This window comes from Heloderma suspectum, chromosome 1, assembly GCF_057233095.1.
Source record: "Heloderma suspectum isolate Gila_16-S chromosome 1, 16-S_ref, whole genome shotgun sequence".
In the NCBI taxonomy this organism is placed as follows: domain Eukaryota; kingdom Metazoa; phylum Chordata; class Lepidosauria; order Squamata; family Helodermatidae; genus Heloderma; species Heloderma suspectum.
Window position 1 is genome coordinate 85,058,423 of NC_139458.1, and position 21,893 is coordinate 85,080,315.

The window sequence follows — 21,893 nt, forward strand, 5'->3', positions numbered from 1 at the left end:
GGTGATACTGGACAGATGAGCACTACAATGCAGACGCAGCATGTTACAGTTTCCTCACATTGGCACTATGAAAAAAAAAAGATAAACTTTTTCCTGTGCTGAGTGCTTTTAACCTCTCAAACCATTATTAATTTTGTCCCTGTACTGTGAACTTAAAACTAATTCAATTTTAATGATGAGCATTTATTTATTTATTTATTTTTAAAGTATGTGCCTGCATAAGCCTCTTAACTCTGAAAACCTTTGGGAAGCATACCTATCTCCTCACATAAACCATCTACTTTACACAAGCTGTGTTTGTTTACATTCAATAGGCAGCTGCAAATTGTTCAGGGCAAGAGTAATAAAGGGAAATGGTTCAGTGATACCCTAAACAAATGTCTGCTCAGCAGTCACATAAACTACTAACTAAAAGTCCATCTGAACCAAAACCTGCAGGATCTTAGAGAACTTCCATCATGCTATCGGCAGAATACTTACATTTTCTCTAAAGATAAAAGCCAGGATCGCAGCTGAGAGTTCTGCCAGGAAGATTAGCAAAATAAACATGAAGAACTGAAAGAGAAAAAGGAAAGGCAGACAAATCACCGTGGATCTAGAGCAAACAGCTGGGACAGAATCTCTCAAAATAATCAAAATGACAGAGCCAACTGAATGAGGTATGTGTCCTCTCCACTTATCGAAATCTATAGCTACAGAGGAATATATTTGCCAAATGCTGTGATGAAGAAAAAAAAGGGTAAAGGTGTCCCCAACCAGTCCTGTCCGACTCTAGGGTGCGGTGCTTATCCCCGTTTCTAAGCCGAAGAGCCAGCGCTGTCCGAAGGCGCTTCCGTGGTCATGTGGCCGGCATGACTGAACACCGAGGTGCACGGAACACTGTTACCTTTCCCGCCGAAGCGGTACCTATTTATCTACTTGCAATTTCTTGCTTTCGAACTGCTAGGTTGGCAGAAGCTGGGACTGAAGATGGGAGCTCACTCCGTCACGCAGCACTCGGGTCTCGAACTGCTGACCTGCCGACCTTCCAGTCTGCAGTTCAGCGTCTTAACCACTAAGCCACCACGGCCCCTGTGATGAAGAAAACACCTATAGAAATGGCAGACCACAAGAATTAGAGCGTTACTTTATGAATCATTTATGCTGTTGATCCCACAGGATATATGCTACCTCTCACTTAGCATGTGTTTCACAATCCATGGCCAATACTTTCACTGCATATGTGACTGATGGCTTGGATCTACTGGATGCTAGAGTCCTCTCCAGTAACACTCCTGATACCATTGACAGACCTCTCAACTGCTCTACATCGTGTAGAGTGATTTATTTATTTGTACCCCACCTTTCTACCAAGAAAAATGGCACTCAGGCTGGCTTACGATCACAACAAAATGTGATAAAAATAAAATAAAAATACATTACAGCACAATTAAAAACACAACAATGACAGAGTAAAAACAGCATCCAACCCAACAGACCCACTTACACACCAAAAGCCCACTTGAATAAGAAGGCCTTTGTTTGCCAGCGGAAGGACAACAGAGAGGGAGCAAACCCAGCCTCTCTTGGAAGGGAGTTCCACAGCCACAAGCAGCCACTGAAAAAGCCTTCTTTCTCATCGCCACCAAACACGCCTTTGAAAGCAGCAGTCTTTAAAGAAGGGCCCCTCCAGAAGTTCTTAGGTTGCAGAGAGATTTGTATGGGAGAAGGCAGCCTTTCAGATAGCCTGGTCCCAAGCCATATAGGGCAATATAGGTCATAACCAGCACTTTGAATTCTGCCCAGAAACAGACCAGTAGCAGTGAAGCTGTTGTAATAAGGGAGTCATGGGCTCCCTGTAACCAGCCCTAGTCAACCATCTGGGTGCAGCACTGTGGACCAGTTTAAGTTTCTAAATAATTTTCAAAGGCATCCCCACATAGAGCACATTATAGTAGTCCAAATGGGAGGTAACTAAGGCATATGTGACCATAGTCAGATCAGACATCTCTAGGAATGGGCACAGTTGGCACACTAGCCTCAGCTGTGCAAACAAACTCCTGTCCACCACCGAAAAGTGAGCATCCAGTTTCAAGGCTGAGTCCAGAAATACACCCAAACTGTGAGCCTGAGTCTTCAGGGGAAGTGTAACCCCATCTAGCACAGGTTGAATCCCTATTCCTTAATCTGCCTTTTGACTAACCAGGAGCACCTCTGTCTTGTCCGGATTAAGGTTCAATTTGCCTGTCCTCATCCAATCAATTACCAACATCAGACACCAATTCAGAACTAGAAAAGCTTCCTTAGATTTGGATGGAAAGGAGAGCTAGAGTTGGGTGACATCAGCACACTGGTGGCCCCAAACTCTGGATAATCTCTCCCAGCGGTTTCATGTACAGTCAGGGCCAGAAATATTGGAACAAGGATAGCTGTTTTGGCAGTTGGCCTCTGTACACTACCATATTGAAGTTGAAAGGAAACACACCCAGATGGGAGCGAAGTCAGGACTTTCAGCTGTAATTCAAGGGGTTTGACAAAAGTGGGGCACTAATCATTCAGGAAGTATAGCCAGTGGCGTACACACACACCCATTGTTGGTGGCTCATAAGTAATGGAACAAACCAACATCATTCCAAACTTAAGGATTGCCTTTAATACCTGGATGAAAATCCTTTGCAATCAATGACTGCCTGAAGTCTGGAACCCATGGGCATGACCAAATGCTGAGTTTCCTCCCTCGAGATGCTTTGCCGCTAGGCCTTTACTGCAGCTGCCTTCAGCTGCTGCTTGTTTGTGGGTCTTTCTGCCTTCAGTCTTGTCTTCAGTAAGTGAAAAGCATGCTCTATTGGGTTGAGATCAGGTGACTGACTTGGCCATTGAAGAACATCCTACTGAGAAACTCTTGAGAAACTCTTGGGTAACTTTTGCTGTATGTTTGGGGTAGCTTTTGCTGTATGTCATTATCCATCTGCAATATGAAGTGGCATCCTATCAGTTTGGCAGCATTTGGCTGAAGCTGAGCAGAAAGTATAGCCCTATACACTTCAGAATTTATCCTGCTGCTTTTATCAGCAGTCAGGTCATCAACAAACACCAGTGACCCGGTTCCATTGGCAGCCATACATGCCCATGCCAGAACACTGCCTCCACCATGTTTGACAGGTGATGTGGTATGCTTTGGATCATGAGCTCTTCCTTTCCTTCTCCATACTTTTCTCTTCCCATCATTCTGGTACAAGTTAATCTTGGTTTCATCAGTCCAAAGAATCTTATTCCAGCACTGGGCAGGCTTTTTTAGGTGTTTGCTGGCAAAGGCTAATCTGGCCTGTCTTTCTTGAGCATTACTAGTGGTTTGTACCTTGTTATGAAGCCTCTGTATTTACATTCATAAAGCCGTCTCTTGACTGTAGATGTTGACAATGACATGCCTACCTCCGCAAGAGCGTTCTTGACCTGGCTAGATGTTGTGAAAGGGTTCCTCTTCACCATGAGCACAATCCTGTGGTCATCCACTTTAGTCGTCTTCCAAGTTGCTGAGCTTGCCAGTTAATTCCCTCTTTTTCAGGATGTTCCAAACTGTTGTGTTGGCCACTTCCAATGTTTTTGCTATCTCTCTGATGGGTTTATTTTGTTTCCACAGCCTAATGATGGCCTCCTTCACTCGCATGGACACCTCTTTGGACTTCATGTTGGGAGTTCCAGTGAACAGCTACCAAATGCAAATGTAACACTCAGAACCACCTCCAGGCCTTTTATCTGCTTGATTGGTCATGGGGTACCCAGGAAACAGGCCACACTTGGCTATGCAGCTGCTTGTCAGCCATTCTTTCCATTACTTATGAACCACCAATGATGGGTGTGTGTGTATGCCACTGGCTGTACTTCCTGAATGGTTAGTGCCCCACTTTTGTCAAATCCCTTGAATTACAGCTGAAAGTCCTGACTTTGCTCCCATCTGGGTGTGTTTCCTTTCAACTTCAGTGTGGTGGTGTATAGAATTCTGAAGTGAATTCTGAAGTGTATAGGGCTATACTTTCTGCTCAGCTTCAGCCAAATGCTGCCAAACTGATAGGATGCCACATAAATGTTTACATAGCCTATCACAGCTGACTTAAAACAAAAACAAAAAAAATACGCGTGTACGCAAATGGCGGCGGCCATGGCCGCCGCCATTTGCGTTCCTTATTTTGGCATGTCTTAGTCTACGTAAACATTTACGTAGACTAAGACGGCGAAAATAAGGGGAACACAAATAGCGTAGACACTACGCTATTTGCGTTCCCCTTATTTTCGCCGTCTTAGTCTACGTAAATGTTTACGTAGACTAAGACGTGCCAAAATAAGGAACGCAAATGGCGGCGGCCATGGCCGCCGCCATTTGCGTACGCGCAGGTGTTTTTTTTTAAATCAGCTGTGATTGGCTACGTAAAGATTTACGTAGCCTATCACGGCTGACTGCAGGGACGCAAACAGCGGCAGCCATTTGCGTCCCTGCTGGCCAGCGGCTGGATGTCCAGCTGCTGGCGGAGCCGGCCGGTGGCTCTGCAGAATCGCTGCGGAGCACAGCCGGCCCACCAGGATTCTGGGGGGGAGGAACGGAGCGCCTCCCCCCCCGGTCCAGGATTCCGGGGGGAGAGACAGAGCACCTCCCCCCCCCCACCATCAGCATAATCCCCGAAAGTTAAGTGATTTTCGTACATCCCTACCGCAGAGTAGGCTTTCAAATTAGCTCTAGCCCATGTTCAATTGGACTCATTCCACGTTTGCCACCAATGTCACTCTAGTCGATGTCCCACTTGTTTCATCGCCCACAGCACCATGGAAAACCAGGAGATTCATTTGGCTCCACTCTGTGGGAAAGAACACTCAGGAATGATCATGTCAAGTGCCTGGGCCATTTCTCCATTCCAGATATCAACCAGGGCTTCGACAGAATTGCCTGGCAAGATGATAGGAAAATCCTCAAGAGCCATCAGTTTCCTTAGGCGGACCATCTTAACAGGCCCCCTGCAGAGGCTCTGATTCCCAGCACAACTATATGTCACCAGGTAGTGATCTGTCCATGACAATGGAACTATAGAAAGTTCCTCCACCCTCAGATCACCATTATCCCACCCAATGCAGAAGAGCAGATCCAAACTGTGCCCTGCCAAATGAGTGAGGCCAGATTGGGATAGACCCATGGTTTCCATGGAGGCCATGAATTCCTGAGCCACTCCTGACAAGGTGGCTTCAGCATGTTTGTTGGTAAGCTTATGCTAATGCCAACTATAAAGATACAGAGAAGGAAAATAAGTTAGTTACAAAGCATGCCTCTCCCACAATTCATATAAACACAACAAAAAGCAGACAACACACACAAGTACTCAAAATGGCAGTGAAAAGGAACTTCCCCCACTTCAGTCCAAATAGACCCACTTCATATGTCACTCAATATGGTCACTGTTTTCACAGTCATATCCCAGGCTTTGCTGGTAAGAAGATTGAGGCCTACAGAGGCAAGGAAAAGGGTTAGGCCAGAGGCCTGGAGGGGTTTTTTTGTTGGGAGGGGTATCCCTGAGAGGAATAGTAGCCCATTAGGAAGGGATTATGCCTGCCAAATGTCATAAGAATAGGTGCAGGGGAGAGGGTTGTGCTGTGCACCTTCATATTTTGATATTTTTAAGAGAAATCCACGAAGTTTTAGAACAATAAGTGAAGGGGTTCAAGACGTATGACTGAAAACCTGTTTAAGGCTTTTTTCATAGTTTAATCTGGTGGTGTTGGAAGAATGGCCATCTCACAGGCCCATTCCTGCCCTTCCTCAAAGCACAGCGACTGGAACCCCTGGTAAAATATGCCCAAATATTAGAAGGTGGACCTGTCAGCCACTCAACCACAGTCCCACACTCCTCCTGCTCATCAGTGTTTTGGAGAAGGCAAAGGCAACAGGAATGTCTTATATGAGCACACCAGAACTGACTTCTGTAAAGGTAAAGGTGTCCCCAACCAGTCGTGTCCGACTCTAGGGTGCGGTGCTCATCCCCGTTTCTAAGCCGAAGAGCCAGCGCTGTCCGAAGACGCTTCCGTGGTCATGTGGCCAGCATGACTGAACACCGAGGTGCACGGAACGCTGCTACCTTTCCCGCCAAAGCGGTACCTATTTATCTACTTGCAATTTCTTGCTTTCGAACTGCTAGGTTGGCAGGAGCTGGGACTGAAGACGGGAGCTCACTCGGTCACGCAGCACTCGGGTCTCAAACTGCTGACCTGCCAACCTTCCAGTCTGCAGTTCAGCGCCTTAACCACTTCTAGTTAACTGTTAAAATTGATTTTCTGTAGATTTGCAAAATGCAAATATCTACCGTGGATATTTATCAAGGACATAGGAAAATGGCTTTAGGATATTCCAAAGTCAAGCTTATTGATATATTTCCAGGAAGCCTGCAGGGTTTTTTTTTAAAACATGCCAAGTCCAACTACTAGAACAGCTTTAGGGGCTATGAAACACAACACAGCTTGATGCAACATATCAGGTTCAACTGCAACATTCCTTATAAAATATTACATGAAAAATAATATCTGCATGGAAAGAAACTTGAGTTGAGAACTTCTCTTGGGATGCCGTGTTTCTCTCTTGTCTCTCATCCATGCCATAAGCTTGCCTTGAGTTTACACTTGAGCTAAAAGCTTCAGGCATTCATTATGTATTGCTGCAAAATCTCTCTCAGGAAGCCTCTGCCTCATCTATTTTTGAAAACTTTGTAGGAGGACTTGGATTTTAATCAGTCCATGAAAATAACACCTTTTCCCTAACCCAGCTACAGAAACAGTCATCTAAACCCCTTGAAAAATAATAAGAAAACCTTGCCAGGCCAATATTTGCATCACACACACACACTTGTTTTACATAGCCAGTTGTTTGCTGTAAAACCCCCTTTTTAGAGAAACTCCCATTCCAGAAGTCCTTGTCCCTGGGGAAAAATTCTTACGTACCATTTTCCACCTACCGATATACAATAAAATGAAATGCAACTGACTTAGCAAATGAAAAGTCAGAAAATTTGCTACTGCAATACCCAGTTTCACAGAACACAATCAGGTGAGGCTGAGGGACAGGTAGCTTGCCCAAAATATGGAGTACAAGGCAGAGGCAGGGTCTGAGACCCAAATACAGAACTACATTTTTGCACAACAAATATAGCGCAACAAGACATTACTTTCACAGAAGACAAACTGTCGAGATGGAGAAAGAAGTCATTTGTCCAAGCAACTGAGTACAAGGCTACAATCCTGTGCACACTTACATAGAAGCCCCATTGAACTCAGTGAGACTTACCTCTGAAGAGACCTACCTAGCATTGCTCTGCATATCCCATCCACATCTCCTCTTTCTCTCACACCTCTTTCTCTCTCTCTAACACACACGCACACACCCCTCAATTGCTGTCTTCATCTGTCCTTCCTCATTCCTAAGGTTGCAATCCAATACAAGCTTCCATAGAAGTCCCACTAATCTCAGTGAGACTTACTTCCAAGTAGTCCTACATAGGATTGCTCTGCATATCTGCTCACCCTTCTGTATCTCTCATACATACAACTAATTCCCACCTTAATCTGCCGCCCACCTGATTCCTTTCTAAGGCTACAATCCTAGACAAGCTTAGACTAAGTCCCAATTATGGGATTCTGAGATTAAATGTTATGTGTTAACCAGCCTACAGGCTACAACTGGACTTCTGGGGCCCAAATGTATTGTCTGCAGGGTTTCTATAGAAAATATTACTAAATATTTAGTAGATTATATGCAGCTTTACAACTGGAGTCCTCAAAGCAGCTCACAACATTTATAAAAGGAAATGCCCTTAGTTCTCAACTTTGCAAAAAGTGCCTTGCAGTCAAAGAAAATAACAGGATCGAGGCAAAATAACACCATAATCTGTACCAGTAATACTCTTATCATCCACCTAACAAAGAAAACCAAATACAAAAAAAGTAACAGTACTTACAAAGAGAAGGAGGCATTTGTTCTCACGAATGGCTCCACAGCAGCCAAGGAACCCCAGCAGGAAAAGCATTGCTCCCATGGCCAGCATGATGTATGCCCCCGTGAAGAGCAGAGGATTAGTAGCCACTATCTCTCGAAATCCTGTGGGATCTACTATGACCCATATTCCAACTCCCAGTAGACATGTACCACCCAGCTGCCATAAAAAGAAAATAAGGTTTAGAATAAAACCTCTATAGATTCCAGGGAGCACAACTCCAGCAAAACATACTAACCAAACATAACTGCTGCATTAGGATGATAGTTCTCTACAGTACAAGCTTATTCTGTTCAGAGAGTGCTTTTTCCACAATTTCTCTCCATTGCTTTTCATTACTGGGCCTATTTACAGCAGGATGTACCCACTGTTTCAACTATTCCAGTTATGTATTACCCTTCTTGTTTATTACAGAGTCCTCTTTCATGGTTCCTTGTAACCTAATCCGCTAGTTTACAGGCAAGTAATATCTGCAGGAATCCAGGAAAAAGCATTATTATGGAGGAAGGAATAGGACATCATAATTATATGCATAGACCCCATTTTGCAAAACTTCTTTTCATTTGGGGATACAAAGAGGAACTTGGTAGGGCTGCTAGATATCCCTTAATTCTCTAAGGCATTCCTTACCCTGTGTTATTAAATCTTAATAGAATGGGCACATTTTTTTCAGAATGCTTCAGCTGTACTGAAGAGACAGCACAAGCACATGATATATAGTACCTAAAGGTGCCTCCAAATGGTGGCGTCTTCAATAACAATAGCACCGTCACAGGAAGCTGAACTTCAGAGATGATATACTTCATAGTGTGCAGCTTTGGCACCATATGATGATGGTTACCGTTCCTACTGCTATGTTGGCCATACTAATAGTGTTAAATTTGTTTGACTTAATAGTGATCAGGATTAGTACAGTCAATTTATTTGTATACCGCATTTTCCAAAATTCACTGTACTCAAAGAATTTCACAAAACAAACAAATACAATAGCCATAATTATGTATGTGCCACAAAGCTTCCTGTTTTCATATTACTCATTCCTTATAAAAGAATTATGGCTTTGGGGAGAAAAAAATGCTAAGGGTAGTATATAATATTGCCGCTGTGTTCCCACTAAATTCATTGCACCAGGAGGGCCCACCACTAGCACAATGGAGAGTTCCCATTTCCTAAAGTAACCTGGAAATGAGCGGAAATGCTAAGACAGTGGAGCTCCCTTCTGCAAGCTCCACTGACATGACCCATTCTGGAAACAAGTGTTTCTGCTCATTTCTGGTTGCTTTAAGAACTGTTAGCTCCCTGTTGCGCTAGTGGTGGGTCCCCCTGAAATGCAGGCAGCATAGGATACTGCCCTAAGAAATTATGTCACCATATTCTGCGCTGTTATAATATCCTAGACTGCCAGTGTACACAGTGATTGGATAGCCAGTCATGCTGGAAAGCCAAGCCAACCCAATTACTCAGACTTACGTTAGTTAGCTGCTAAAACACTAGTAACTTCCCTCCTCATCCGTGATGTCAAACTCCATGAATTGTAAAATGTCCTGGCAGCTTCTGATGAGTGGTGTTAGGTATGTTTCAGATGCTGTTATATTTTAACCTTAAAGGCTATATTGTAGTAACTCAACCTAAATACAGCCAGTATTGTCAACTCATAAGCAGAGGCATGTAAAAGATAGTACATGACCAAAAAAAAAAAAAGAATACTTACAAATATGAAGAAATTGAAGACAAACATCAGATACTTCATGCAGCTCAAACAATCCCCTTCCATGGTTGTGCAGGCTACACAATCCAATTAATCCTGAAAAACACAGACAGCCCTTTAGCACTCCATTGTTTCATCTACATAGCCTTCCCAACCTCTTTCTTTCAAGACCCTGTGGAATTCATTACACAGAAAGAGCGAGAATTTCCTATCTGAATGAGGTAGAATAACACAGGTTAATAGGTAGTAATGATCACCTCCAATTCCCATTCCTGTTCTCTCCCTGGTGCATCAGGACTGGAATGAAAGGTTAATGAGAAAAGGCTAAATGACTCACCATCTTGTTCAAAAGGTAAGAACCAAAGATACATCCTTTCACAAATTAGTACTCTTTCCTCATTCTAAAGCTTTCCAGCAATCTCTAAGCCCTATGCAAATCTGCACTTACAGCGAAAAGAAAGGGAACTATTCCAAAGTTATGTTAACTTTGCCCTGGTAGATGGACACAAGGCATTGTGAGGGCTGAGGGTTAGGGAAAACCTGCACTACCCCAGCATTCTCCTTAGATTCTCCACACTGAACTGTTGCAGTTTCAGTTTTTGGTCTAACGTTAGGCTCAGAACAAGAAGGGAGAATTAATGACCAAATCTAGAAGACAGCTTTCTATAATGCTTCCATTCCTGATAATCACCTTAAGGTCAAAGATGTAAAATGGCCAGTTACAAAAGAGGGCAGCTCTCTTGCACCTTTAATAGCTGTGTGGAAGAGGGAATTTCAGGAGGTGTAGCTTATCAACTATGCAAATATTAAAGATTCAGGAACCCTGTCCTTTTTTGAATCTGGCCACTCTACAAAAAAAGTGAGATATGAGGATCATGCTTTGCACAACAGTCCCAGATACTGTGCAGGAAATGCAGATGGAAAAGAAGAGATTTTAGGGACAACAGCAGCTGTGGAAGGAGTGGCAAGGGAGCTGGGAAATCAACAGATATGAAGTTTAGCAGGGAATAATGAAATATGCAAGTTCACAAAGATGCTGTATTGTGACCTGGAATCAATCTCTCTCTCTCTCTCTCTCTCTCTCTCTCTCTCTCTCTCTCTCTCACACACACACATACAGAGAGAGAGAGAGAGAGAGAGAGAGAGAGAGAGAGACATAATTTGTTGGGTGAGGATAAAGAGTTCAGTCTTTAGTTAGTTCCATAATAATACAACACTCTACAGTGTTATGATGCAGACTAACAAATGACATTGTACTATGGTGCAGACTAATAAAGTGAGGGGAACATATGTGTATTTGTCACTGTGAACAAATGCAGAGATACTGCTGCATTTTCTTTCTCAGGCACCTAAAGATCCTGGTTCAGAGTAGAAGTATCTCCTGCAAACTAATTTCCTGCTCACCCAATGTAACTACAGCAGGAGTGGGCAACTTCTGGCCGTCCAGATATTTTGGCCTACAACTTCAATTAGCCCTAGCCAGCATACCCAATGGTGAGGGATCATGGGATTTGTAGGCCAAAACATCTCAAGAGCTGCAAGTTGCCCAGTCGAGTACTACACAGTGAAAGGATAGAATGTAACTTCCCATTTAACTTCACCTGGGATTACCATCCTGGAAAAAAGACTGCTGGATAACCAACCCTGAAGTAATCCCATATTACAAGTGATGGAAAAGAACTGAGAGATCAGCAGTTGAGCTTATATTTGAACAAAGGACTCCCAACTCATAACTCCTACTCTTAACCACCACACCATACATATCACAGGAGCAACACTGAATAGTAGGGCTGTGCACGGACTCCCTGCTTCGCTTCAAACGCTGCTTCGAACCTTCTGAAGTGGCCCCGCTTCGCTTCAGACCAATTTGGAAGCCATCCACTTCAACCTGGATCCGAATCCAAAGTAAGATTTGGATATCACAATCAATTGTTTTTGACGTTTTCCCATTGACTTGCATGGGAAAACACAAACGGCAATAACTTTTTCAGTTTTCATGATATATACATGAAATTTGGGGTACTCTCAGCCCCCCTGGCGGGGTGTCCACCTGCCAAAGTTTAGATAGTTTGGCCCAGGAGTTTTTGTGCTATGCACAGGTACAATGTGCTGTTCTCAGAAACGCAAACCAAAGTTCATAAAGGGATAATCAATTTAGGTGTTGAACTGGTCACCATCCCTAAACTCTGCTGTAGCTTTCTTTGAAGTGCAAATAACCCTTTCCCCCTAGTACTACTTTCCTATTCATAGTCAATAACCTCAGGGTCTCTTTGACTGCATTGCCTGGGAAAACACTGGTAGGCAGGAAGCAAACAAAGACAGCAACCCTGCCAGGTGGACACATTGACTTGAACGAAGAGAAATGACAGTTGTCTGCTGGACTGACAGAGGCAGGAAGCAACACAGCTACCCTGCCAGGATGGCACAGCAGCACCTCAGCCACCCCTGCCCCTGCCAAGACCCTGAAGATGCCTCATGTTGGGCAGGCTTGCTTTGCAACACACAGTGTAGTATTATATTATTTAAATAATAGCTGTTAATGTTTGTAGTGCTTTGCCCACTGTTTTTGGAAATGTGAACTGTGTGTAGTCTTTGATACACAGTGTTTGCTTGTTCACACAGCACAAGTGCAGACACACAAGAGCAAAAGAAAAACAAACATTAAACTATAAACGGGGGGGGGGGGCTAAATATAATCCTGACAGAAGAGAAAGAGGTTTTTATTTTTTTATATTTTAAGGAAAAGAGATCAAAAATGGGAAGTGAAGAAATACAGGAATTAAGAAGGGGGGTGAAGGGGAACCAAGAACAAGGAAAGGAAAGTTGGGGGGGAGAGAGAGAGAGAGAGAGAGAGAGTGAGAGAGAGAGAGAGTCAAGACAGAATCAAAGTAAGGGCAAACTAAGGGTTGAGAGAGAACTGAAAAGGTGGAGGAAAGATAAGCAACTACAGCTAAATTTTCTCAATTTTTAAATGAACAAACAAGAAGAATGAATGATGAACCTATTACAGAAGGGTGGGGTGGGGTGGGGAGAGACTAACATAACTGTCACAGCACACACTTTCTTCTCAGCTTCATTCTGCCAAAACAGAGTGGGAAGGGTCTCCTTCCTGCTCTCCTTCAGTAGGATGCCAGCTGCTCCAGTGTCACAGCTTCCTCTGCCGTACCTGGCAGAGACTGGTGCAGTTGCCCTCCATGGCCGCAGCAGAGGCAAGATAGGACTGGAGCCGAGAGAGAAATGCCTTGGAACTTCCTTCTTGGCTCATCCTATCCTCCTGCCGCTGCTGCCACCACCATCATTGTACACAGTGGCAATTCGTCAGGGCAACAGGAGGCTGCTCAACTATCAGGCGGCTCGCGTACCCCAATGGATCATCTTGCGCACCCCACTTTGGAGACCACTGCTCCAGCCAAATAATGTTCAGAGTCATCTCCTCTCCAGTAACACCACCCCTCTCACAATGAGCAAATGAAGGCTGACTCACAGCAAAGCTCCCTCCCTTCCTCCCTCCGCCTCCTCCTCCGCATGATCTTTCACATGCTGATACATTTTGGAGATAGCCTGTCTGGGCTGCTCAGAAGGCATAAGAAGAGCTACAAATCTCTGAGATGGACGAGATGCCTCATTGATGAGCCGCTTCGCTTTGGGGGTGACTCGTTGCTATTCTGATCTGCTTCTGATCATGATGAGGCACCTCTGAATCAGCCTGCGTCGCCTCATTATTCAGGCTTCAGACCAAAGCAGTGCACAGCCCTACTGAATAGCACATGGTGCAAGCTATTAATAAATATTTTTATTAATAAAATAATGCTTTAAGACCAAAACCATTATGAAATATTCCATTCAGACAAATGTGCATGCTCAGTAAAGCATATAAAGTCTGCAAGGAGGGATATACACACATTTGCAGCTAGGAAAGCTCTTCTTGGTATGCCCACCCCATGTGAGGTGAATACCTCTGGGGCAAAAAGCAGGGTCTTTACTGAAAGTATTCTGAGGTAATGGTCACCCAAATAAGGTTCAAAGTAGTACAGTTCTTTAAGCTTTTCAGTGATTTAAAGCTTGCATCTTTGGCAAGTTCTACAGTTGTTTCCCCTTCATGGATCACTGCCTTGTTGTGGCGAAGGGGCTTGCGTAACTCAGTGAAGCCATAAGCTATGCCGTGCAGGGCCACCCAAGACGGACAGGTCATGGCAGAGAGTTCTGACAAAATGTGGTCCACTGGAGAAGGAAATGGCAACCCACTCCAGTATCCTTGCCAAGAAAACCCCATGGAACGTATCACAAGGCTAAAAGAGATGACGCCGGAAGATGAGCCCCTCAGGTCGGAAGGTGTCCAATATGCTACTGGGGAAGAGCAGAGGGTATTTCCAAGTAGCGCCAGAAAGAGTGAAGCGGCTGGGCCAAACCCGAAAGGACACTCAGCTGTGGATGTGTCTGGTGGTGAAAAGAAAATCCGATGCTGTAAAGAACAATATTGTTTAGGAACCTGGAATGTCAGATCAATGAATCAAGGTAAGCTGGAGGTGGTCAAACAGGAGATGGCAAGATTGAACATCGACATCTTGGGAATCAGCGAACTAAAATGGACAGGCATGGGCGAATTTAATTCAGGTGACCATCATATCTACTATTGTGGGCAAGAATCCCTTAGAAGAAATGGAGTAGCACTCATAGTCAACAAAAGGGTGGGAAAAGCAGTACTGGGGTACAATCTTAAAAATGATAGAATGATCTCAGTACGAATCCAAGGCAAACCATTCAACATCACAGTAATTCAAGTCTATGCCCCAACCACTGAGGCCGAAGAAGCTGAGGTTGATCGGTTCTATGAAGACCTCCAACACCTTCTAGAACTAACACCAAACAAAGATGTCCTCTTCATCATAGGGGACTGGAATGCGAAAGTAGGAAGTCAAGAAATCACCGGGATAACAGGCAGGCATGGCCTTGGTGTACAAAATGAAGCAGGACAAAAGCTAATAGAGTTTTGCCAAGAGAACATGCTGATCATAGCAAACACTCTTTTCCAACAGCACAAGAGGCGACTCTACACATGGATGTCACCAGATGGTCAATATCGAAATCAGATTGATTATGTCCTTTGCAGCCAAAGATGGAGAACCTCCATACAGTCAGTAAAAACAAGACCTGGAGCTGACTGTGGCTCAGATCATGAGCTGCTTCTTGCAAAATTTCGGCTTAAATTGAAGAACGTCGGGAAAACCACTAAACCGTTCAGGTATGACCTAAATCATATCCCTGATGAATATACAGTGGAGGTGAGGAATAGATTTCAGGGATTAGACCTGATAGACAGAGTGCCTGAGGAACTATGGACAGAGGTCCGTAACATTGTTCAGGAGGCAGCAACTCAATCCATCCCAAAGAAAAAGAAATGCAAGAAAGCCAAGTGGCTGTCTGATGAGGCTTTACAAATAGCTGAGGAAAGAAGGGAAGCGAAAAGCAAGGGAGAAAGGGGAAGATATATGCAACTGAATGCAGAGTTCCAGAGAATAGCAAGGAGAGACAAGAAGGCCTTCTTAAATGAACAATGCAAAGAAATCGAGGAAAACAACAGAATGGGAAAGACTAGAGATCTCTTCAAGAAAATTGGAGATCTCAAGGGAACGTTTTGTGCAAAGACGGGCATGATAAAGGACAAAGAAGGCAGGGACCTAACAGAAGCAGATGAGATTAAGAAGAGGTGGAAAGAATACACAGAAGAACTATACAGGAAAGATCTGAATGTCCCTGATAGCCATGATAGTGCGGTCACTGAACTTGAGCCGGACATCCTAGAGAGTGAAGTCAAGTGGGCCTTAGGAAGCATTAGTAACAACAAAGCTAGCGGAGATGACAGTATTCCAGCCGAGCTATTTAAAATCCTAAAAGATGATGCTGTTAAAGCGCTGCATTCAATATGCCAACAAATCTGGAACACTCAACAGTGGCCACAAGACTGGAAAAGGTCAGTTTACATTCCAATTCCAAAGAAGGGCAACGCCAAAGAGTGTTCAAACTACCGCACCATTGCGCTCATTTCACATGCCAGCAAGGTGATGCTCAAAATCCTACAAGCTAGGCTTCAGCAGTATGCGAACCGAGAACTACCGGAAGTACAAGCTGGGTTTCGAACAGGCAGAGGAACTAGAGATCAAATCGCCAACATTCGCTGCATCATGGAGAAAGCAAGAGAATTCCAGAAAAACGTCTATTTCTGCTTCATTGACTACGCTAAAGCCTTTGATTGTGTGGATCACAACAAACTGTGGCAAATTCTTAAAGTGATGGGAGTACCAGACCACCTTACCTGTCTCCTGAGAAACCTGTACGAGGGTCAAGAAGCAACAGTCAGAACCAGACATGGAACAACCGAGTGGTTCAAAATTGGGAAAGGAGTACGACAAGGCTGCATATTGTCACCCTGCTTATTTAACTTATATGCAGAGTACATCATGAGAAATGCCGGGTTGGATGAATCACAGGTCGGAATTAAGATTGCTGGGAGAATTATCAACAACCTCCGATATGCAGACGATACCACTCTAATGGCAGAAAGCGAAGAGGATCTAAAGAGCCTCTTGTTGAGGGTGAAAGAGGAGAGTGCAAAAGCTGGTTTGAAACTCAACATTAAAAAAACGAAGATCATGGCATCTGGCCCCATCACTTCCTGGCATATCGAAGGGGAAGAAATGGAAGCAGTGACAGATTTTACTTTCTTGGGCTCCAAGATCACCGCAGACGGTGACTGTAGCCATGAAATTAAAAGACGCTTGCTCCTTGGGAGGAAAGCTATGGCAAACCTAGACAGCATAGTAAGAAGCAGAGACATCACCTTGCCGACAAAGGTCCATCTAATCAAAGCTATGGTTTTCCCAGTAGTAATGTATGGCTGTGAGAGCTGGACTATAAGGAAGGCTGAGCGCCGAAGAATTGATGCTTTCGAACTGTGGTGCTGGAGAAGACTCTTACGAGTCCCCTGGACTGCAAGGAGGTCAAATCAGTCCATCCTAAAGGAAATCAACCCTGAGTGCTCATTGGAAGGACAGATAATGAAGCTGAAGCTCCAATATTTTGGCCACCTAATGCGAAGAGAAAACTCCCTGGAAAAGACCCTGATGCTGGGAAAGACTGAAGGCAAAAGGAGAAGGGGACGGCAGAGGATGAGATGGCTAGATAGCATCACGGATGCAATGAATATGAACTTGAGCACGCTCCGGGAGAGAGCGCAGGACAGGAAGGCCTGGCGTGCTATGGTCCATGGGGTCACGAAGAGTCAGACACGACTGAACGACTGAACAACAACAGTTGTTTAGTTGCTATTTCTGGTTTTGCATTGTTCTTCCTTTAGAGTGGTTGGCTTTGTTTTTTAGTTAAGAAGTTCTTATTTAAAATTGTATTTTGTTTACTTTTTATTTTGTTGGAGGTCCTGTAGAGATGGGAGATTAATTTATAAATAAAATAAAAAACTGTGTGTCTCTCCCCCCCCCCGCCCCCAATTTGGCTTTGTAAAGATTGTGCACAGGTGTAACACTGCACACTGGTCTCCATCTCCCTGTAACTCCCAAATTCTACATTCAATTACATGCTGTGTTAGAAAAATACATTTGTTCCTGTTAAAAGCAAACACACAAATTATCTAAGGGTTTGCAGAGCATTTTTCACAGGCAGGGTGATAATCCTTCTCTTTTATTGTTCTTCCTAATCCAAAGAAGTTGGAGCTGCTGTACATCAGCACCACAGCTCTTCCTTGTGTGACCATGGTAACTGATCTGCTTTAGTTATGCTCCTTGATGAACCCCTTTGCAAGCAGAAGTGCTCACTGTGAGGGAAGAGGCATAGTGGTGGAGAAAGCCTCAGGTAAACAACACAGTTCCACAGAGCATTTGTTTGCTGCTCAGCATTTGACTCATTTGAAAATTAGATTTGGCTGTTTAGTGAGTGTGTACTTGTGTACATGCATAAGAGAGACAGGGACACCATGGGCTTTGGAAGCAGATCAGTGAACACAGCACCACAGATGTTCACAAATATAAGCAGCCCTTCCCCTCTGTCTTTGCTGGGAAGAAAGTGGCAGAGAGCCACAAATGCTGATAGATACCACAGCATTTGGGTATTATCTGCATGCTACAGGGAAAAGGCAGGAAACAAAGCTGATATTTCTCTACTGCATAAGAAGATTCTCCTACTGTTTTTAGAGAAGTCTTATGGAAATCCTCCCTGATTGGGTGTGGAGAAAAATACATACACCATGACAAATTTTCAAAACGTTTTTATGGAAGGCAAACTATTCCAGCAATATTTCTCCTCCATGCATGTGAAGGTTTTAGTGAGAAGGAAGACTGATGTTGCTGTGTATTTGCACTGTCACAGGATTCGAAAGCGTGGTTTGTGATTCCTAACAGAATAGACAGAGCCCTTGGAAGAACAGAATGTAACGTGTTGAGAGAAAGAAGCAGGAAGTATTTTCAAGAGAATATACTTGAAAAGTATAGAGAAGAAAGCTTGAAATTTAGGAATAATGATTAGAGCATAAGATTAAAGAGGTGCCCCTAAATAATTGAGCAGCACATTCAAACCCCCCCCCCAAAAAAACAATTATTTTTAATACAGGTGTACAAAAGGCATTCCTCTTTTTCTCAGGCACAGGATGGTATACCGCTTCTAAGATAGTGCCAGCTATGTGTTTGTGCTTCATCTGTTATTGTTGTTGTTTTTCCTTTAGAGGTATTTGATTAATATGTAAATGCTTGCAGATTTCGGGTGCAATCCTCTGCATCTTTAGACAGAAAAATATCCTACAGCTGCCAGCATTCTGCTGGCTGTGGAATTGTAGGACTTTTTCTATCTAAACATACAGAGGATTGTGCCCTTAATTGATAAAACTTATGATTTGTGGACTGGAGTCAAGTTCATCATATAAAACCAGAAAACCTTATGACATAATAAATTTGTTAGTCTTTAGGGTACCGGTCTTTTATTGTTTCTGGTAAAAGGGGCTATTTAAGCAATAGCTGTTAAACAGATTTGCCATTCAGCTGTAAGAAACAAATGATGATTCAGCAGCTGCTAGACCTCATGAAGTTTCCAATATTATATGTGAACAAAAGAAGAGCCCATCTCAAGATTATCCTGAGCATTTTGGTCAGGGAGGCTATAGAATGTTACCTGTCCAAAACTACTTTGGGGGGCTGGTATTGCCACCCACAGTAATTCTGTGGAGGAGCCTGCCCCTTTTGAGATTTCTAGTTTGACTCGATGTCCTGTTTGATGTACAGAGCAACACTGCCCCAGTCCTCCCCATAGTCTACATTGACAGATAACCATAACCTACCAATTCTCTCCCATCGCAATTCTGTCATGTCCTCTATATCTATGTTCCAAGCCTCCAGCACTCCCACATTTCATATTATGTTGTCCTACGATAAAAGCTGCATAAGCACTTAAGGGCACAATCGTATTCAGATAGGCAGCTGCCTCTGAACTCAGAGGCGACTGCCTATCCAATGCAGGGCAGGAGAAGCACAGAGGGTATTGTTCCCTCCGCACTTCTCCTGCCCTGCATTTTAGGTTAGACAGCTGATTGCGGCTGTCTAGCCGCGGGAAGACGGAGCGGGGGAGGAGGCTGCTGGATGTGGATGTGTCGTACAGGCATTTCCGCCCTCCCTGCCCTGGAACACCCTCAGACACACCCCTTTTTGGCCGCTCCATGCTCCTCTCACGAGTGTGGAGGATAGGGCTGTTCCGCGCTGCCTCAGAGGCAGCGCAGAAGTGGGGGGAGGTCGGTTATCCGGGAACCGAAGTCAGTTCCCAGAAAACCAGATATCCTATGGCTGTCTAGGCAATGTCTAGTGGCCATAGGATTGCTACCTAAATTGAAGTGTCCACGTAGCATTTTTAAAAAAGGGAAATGATGCAGCAGCCACATCCAAATAAGTGGGGCAACTTTTAGTCCATCTTTTTGCTGTTTAGCATTTCTACTACAATGTTGAGCATAGGCTGTAGTTCTGGTGAATCCCCAGATTAGTAAAGACAACAAAAAGTCTTGTGGCACCTTAAAGCCTGTATTGCAGGCAGAGCCCACCTCATAGCAACACAAGAAGCTGCCTTATACTGAGTCAGGCCATGTGGGTCCATCTATCCCAGAATTATTGACAATGGCAGTGACTCTCCAGGGTTTCAGACGGGGTTCTTTCCTAGCCTTACCTGAAAATACCAGGGATTGAACCTGATACCTTCTCCATGCAAAGCATGTGTTCTGCCATTGAGCTACAGCTTGCTACTTACGTCTGATAAAGTGTGTGCTAGTCCAGTGCCAATGCTTATGCTACAATAAATAATATTTAAGGTGCACAAGACTCTTTGTTGTTTTTGATGCAGCAGACTAACATCTTCCAAAGGAGTAGCTGAGTTACTCAGACTAATAAGCATCACTATCAGGATTTACTAAACTGGGCAGTTGCCTAAGGCAACTAAACTGTTTGCTTACACAGCTTTGACGGCTGCATGCTTTCCAGTTTGCCTAAGGCATCAGGTGCCCCAAGAGGTGGAGCTGATTTGTGGTTCTCAACAAGGTACTGGGGGGGTTCAGATCTACTTGGCTTTACACAGAAAACAATTCTGCAAACACAGCAACAGAAAAACCTTGTACTGCTGAAAAATAGAAGGTGAAAATGGGCTACTATAATTTTCGCACATTAAAAAAATCTTATATGCTCCAAAAGTTCAAAGCCATAGCAGAGAACACTCCTATTGATTAAGCCAAGATACAGTAGACATGAGAACTACTGTCCAACACAAGAATTCATTGCCAAAATAATGAATAGATTTTTATAAGAAGTTAGTATTTCTGTGAGAACTTGCAACATGCAAGGACCTTGAATTTCTCTCCCACTCTCTCCCTCCTCACCTCTCTCTCTCTCTCTCTCTCTCTCTCTCTCTCTCTCTCACACACACACACACACACCTCTTAACTGTTCAATTTTCTTATTACATCACTGATTTAATTTCTATAAACCTAAGTCACCAATATGCTCCAACCTTCACATGCTTCAGAACTGGGTTCACGGATCCTTTTCATAATTAATGCAAACTATTTAGGCAGAGTATAAACAGTAAATATGGCATTCAGCCTTTTGCTAACTTGGTTGTGACTCAGTGGGCCTGAACTATGGCAATGTAACTCATTACAGGGCCTTGCCTCATGTGATCTCTCCTCCAGCACTCCTCTTCCACAGCCTACACAAGGTGAAAGGACTTGTTACTGATCTCCCCTACTGTGGATGCAGAATTTTTGTGTAAGTGTAGTGGCTGGATATTGATGACAGTTGAGGTTTTCAGTAGAAAATAACGGAAGGACATCGCTTGATGAAACATGATAAATGATAGCAAATACAGAGGGGAAATTAAGCCTCAAAGGTAGTTGCTTTAAACTTAACAACTCAAAGCTTCACTTTGCAGAGGACGTTTCAGACTTGGAGCGCTGACTTCAGTGCATTGTGAATTATTCTGATTTTACACCAATGCAAATGAAATCAAACCCTGCTTTCTCTTCCCTCCCTCAGTCAGACAGTTAATTAGGCCTTTAGGGGCAGATGGAGGTAATTCACACCTATTTTATTTGCAAAAACTCCCTGCAAACATTTTTATATAAGCACTGAATATAATCAATTACATCCTGCTTCCACTCTTCTGTTGTTCCATGATTCTAACTAGGCCTCTGTAGTTGTATTTACAATACTTCAAGAACGCATTATCACAACACTTAAACATTATGGGGAAATCAGATATGATGGGCCAAATACTGCTTGTATTCATACTCCATTATTTAAGAATGATAATGATAATTCATTATCATTAATTTAATTTAAGAATGATAATGATAACATAAGGATGTAAGAAGAGCCAAGATGGATCAGACTGAAGGCCTATCTAGTCCAACATCCTGATCACACAGTGGTCAGCCAGATGCCCCAATGGGAAGCCCACAAGCAAGACATGAGTGCAATAGCACACTCCCACTCATGGTCCCTAGTAACTCGTTTTCAAAGGGGTGTTGCCTCCAATACTGAAGGTAATATATAGCCATCATGATTAACAGCCGCTGATAACCTTATCCTCTATGAATGTGTCTAATCCCCTTTTAAAGCTATCCAAGTTGGTGGCCATCACTGCATCTT

The 21,893-nt window shown here is 43.7% G+C and overlaps 1 protein-coding gene across 14 annotated transcripts in view; it reads right to left on the minus strand.

Annotated features, from left to right (window-relative positions):
- The window catches only part of TSPAN18 (tetraspanin 18), a 414,388-nt gene that overhangs the window by 23,698 nt on the left and 368,797 nt on the right, over nucleotides 1-21,893 (minus strand). For all 14 annotated transcript variants that reach the window (XM_084850711.1, XM_084850739.1, XM_084850778.1 and 11 more), the window contains 3 exons: nucleotides 9,715-9,807; nucleotides 7,968-8,162; nucleotides 481-555 (listed from right to left, as the gene is read on the minus strand). In XM_084850711.1, coding sequence (XP_084706837.1) covers nucleotides 481-555; nucleotides 7,968-8,162; nucleotides 9,715-9,777 — 333 coding nt within the window. In that variant the 5' untranslated portion in view covers nucleotides 9,778-9,807. The remainder of the gene's footprint in view (nucleotides 1-480; nucleotides 556-7,967; nucleotides 8,163-9,714; nucleotides 9,808-21,893) is intronic.